General features: G+C 58.2%; 1 protein-coding gene across 1 annotated transcript in view; it reads right to left on the bottom strand.

Annotated features, from left to right (window-relative positions):
* Nucleotides 1-2,361, bottom strand: part of ITGB3 (integrin subunit beta 3) — a 25,594-nt gene that overhangs the window by 4,425 nt on the left and 18,808 nt on the right. Inside the window, exon 10 of the mRNA XM_017833294.1 lies at nucleotides 258-509. Coding sequence (XP_017688783.1) covers nucleotides 258-509 — 252 coding nt within the window. The remainder of the gene's footprint in view (nucleotides 1-257; nucleotides 510-2,361) is intronic.

Below are 2,361 nucleotides of genomic sequence, written 5' to 3'. Positions count from 1 at the left end.
TTCCAGCTCTCTTCCAGCTCCCCAGTGGAACATGATCCATTCCAGCTCTCCTCCAGCTCCCCAGTGGGATATAACCCACCCCATCTCTCTGCCAGCCCCCTGATGAGACATGATCCATTCCAGCTCTCTTCCAGCTCCCCAGTGGAACATGATCCATTCCAGCTCTCCTCCAGCTCCCCAGTGGGATATAACCCACCCCATCTCTCTGCCTGCCCCCGCCGTGGCACGAGCTGCCCCAGCCCCGTGCCCTGGCTCACTTTTTGATGGTGCAGGCGTCGGGGCAGGTGGGGCACCTCTCGCAGGTGTCCCCGTAGGAGCCGGGCTGGGTGCACTCGCAGCGGCCGCACACGCAGGAGCCGTGGCCGGAGCACACCAGCCCGTTGCCGGACATGCAGGTGTCCGTGCGCGTCGTGCAGTTGCAGTAGTCGCCCGTCCAGTCCGGGTCGCACACACAGTCCCCGCAGCTGCACTTCCCGTGGCCTGGGGACAAGCCAAAGAGCATCAGGACCCTCAGTGGCAGAGCAGCCACCCAGGACAATCCCACTGCACTGTGCTCGGGGTGGGACAGGCAGCAGCTCACGCCAAACCCCAACCTTTGCTGCGTCCCCAACGCTGCTCTTATCCCACCCGAACAAGAACAGAGGTGGGCAATGAAGATGGGGAATGGCCTTGAGGGGAAGCTGCAAGAGGAGCAGCTGAGGGCACCTGGTCTGTTCAGCCTGGAGGAGACTGAGGGGAGACATCATTGCAGTTCCAACTTCCTTGGGAGAGGAAGCGGAGAGGCAGGCACTGAGCTCTGCTCTGGGGGGACCAGGGACAGCACCCAGGGAATGGCCTGAAGTTGTGTCAGGGATTTTAGAAAAAGGTTCTTTCCCCAGAGGGTGGTTGGGCACCAATAAGGCTCCCCAGGACCACTGGGCACAGCCCCAAGGCTGACAAAGCTCAAGGAGCATTTGGATGATCCTCTGGGGCACAGGGTGTGACTCTTGGGGATGGTCCTGTGCAGGGCCAGGAGTTGGACTGGATGATCCTTGTGGGTCTCTTCCAACTCAGCATATTCTGTGATTCTGTGATTCCAGGCTGAACTGCCCCAGCTCTGCCAGGTTGGCAGCAGCAGCTGGAGATGCTCAGTCAGATCCGTCTCTGAGCGAGTCAAGCCTTGGCTGTGGCTTTGAATTTCAGATTGAGTCGGGACATCTGGTCAAACCCCCCAAATCCCACTCGTTTCCCAGCCCTGGACCAGGCAGGGGAAGCTGACTGCTGGGAAAAGCCTGCCGAGCTCTGCACGCTCACCGAGCCTGGTTTAATCACACAGACAGACAGACAGACGTGCTCAGATCCTGCCAAACCCCGGAGCTGTTTGGATTTGTGGTTTGATTCCAGCTCAAAGACCAGACACGGTGAGCGGTGGAAACACCACGGAGCCGGCACGCGCCGACCCGTCCAAGCCCTGGGCACAGTGGGGAACGTTGGGAACGCTGCTCCCGGCAGGGGATCGGCTGGGCACCGTCCCAAAACCCTGCTCTTGGCCCGACACTGTCCGGGAATGCTGCTCCCAGCGGGGGATCGGCCGGGCACTGTCCCTGCCACAGCCTTGGAGGCAGCGGCATGAGAAATAAATGTGTAACCCCGTTAATGAGGAACCAGGGCTGAGTCACAGGAAAACGGTGCCACGCTGGGTGACAGGGCATGGAAAGAGACGGGCAGGCCGGGGAGAAGGGGCTCAGTGGGACCAGACTGATGCCAACGGGGTCAGACGGTTCAGGTTAATTAACAGCCCGCCCTGGCTGGGGGCAGCTCTTCATCATCGCCCTTCACCCACCCCGACCCGGCAGCCTTGGCAGCCCTTGCGCAAACAGGAACAGGCTCCCTGCGGGCACTGACTGCTCTGGGTGGGGAAAACCCAGCGTTTCCACCTCCATTATCAGCAGGCTGTGAAGATAAAGGATCAATCCCAGCAGCAGAGAGGCGCTTTGAGCCATGAATTTGGCCTGAGGGGCAGGTGGGGTCCCAGAAACTCAGTCTGGGGACACTGGGGAGCAGGAACCAGAGGTAGTGATTATTCTGAGTTGGAAGGGACTCACGAGGATCATCGAGTCCAACATGAATGGCCAGTGTGGGGATTGAACCCACAACCTTGGTGTTATTAACACCATGCTGTAACCAACTGAGCTCGGGGTCATCTCCCCACAAGTGTTGGTCTGGGTGGGTTGCATCAAATCTCTGCTTAATAATTATTTCCTTTTTGACAGCTTCAATGTAACTGTTTCAATAACTGCTTCAATGCAGTGCACTATCCTATCTTACACCACACTACTAGTAGCTTTAGCGCTTATACTGTGTAGTAAATAATTCTGATTA

This window comes from Lepidothrix coronata, unplaced genomic scaffold (assembly GCF_001604755.1).
Source record: "Lepidothrix coronata isolate B3197 unplaced genomic scaffold, Lepidothrix_coronata-1.0 Scaffold213, whole genome shotgun sequence".
NCBI lineage: Eukaryota > Metazoa > Chordata > Aves > Passeriformes > Pipridae > Lepidothrix > Lepidothrix coronata.
This window is presented reverse-complemented; position numbering and strand designations above follow the sequence as displayed.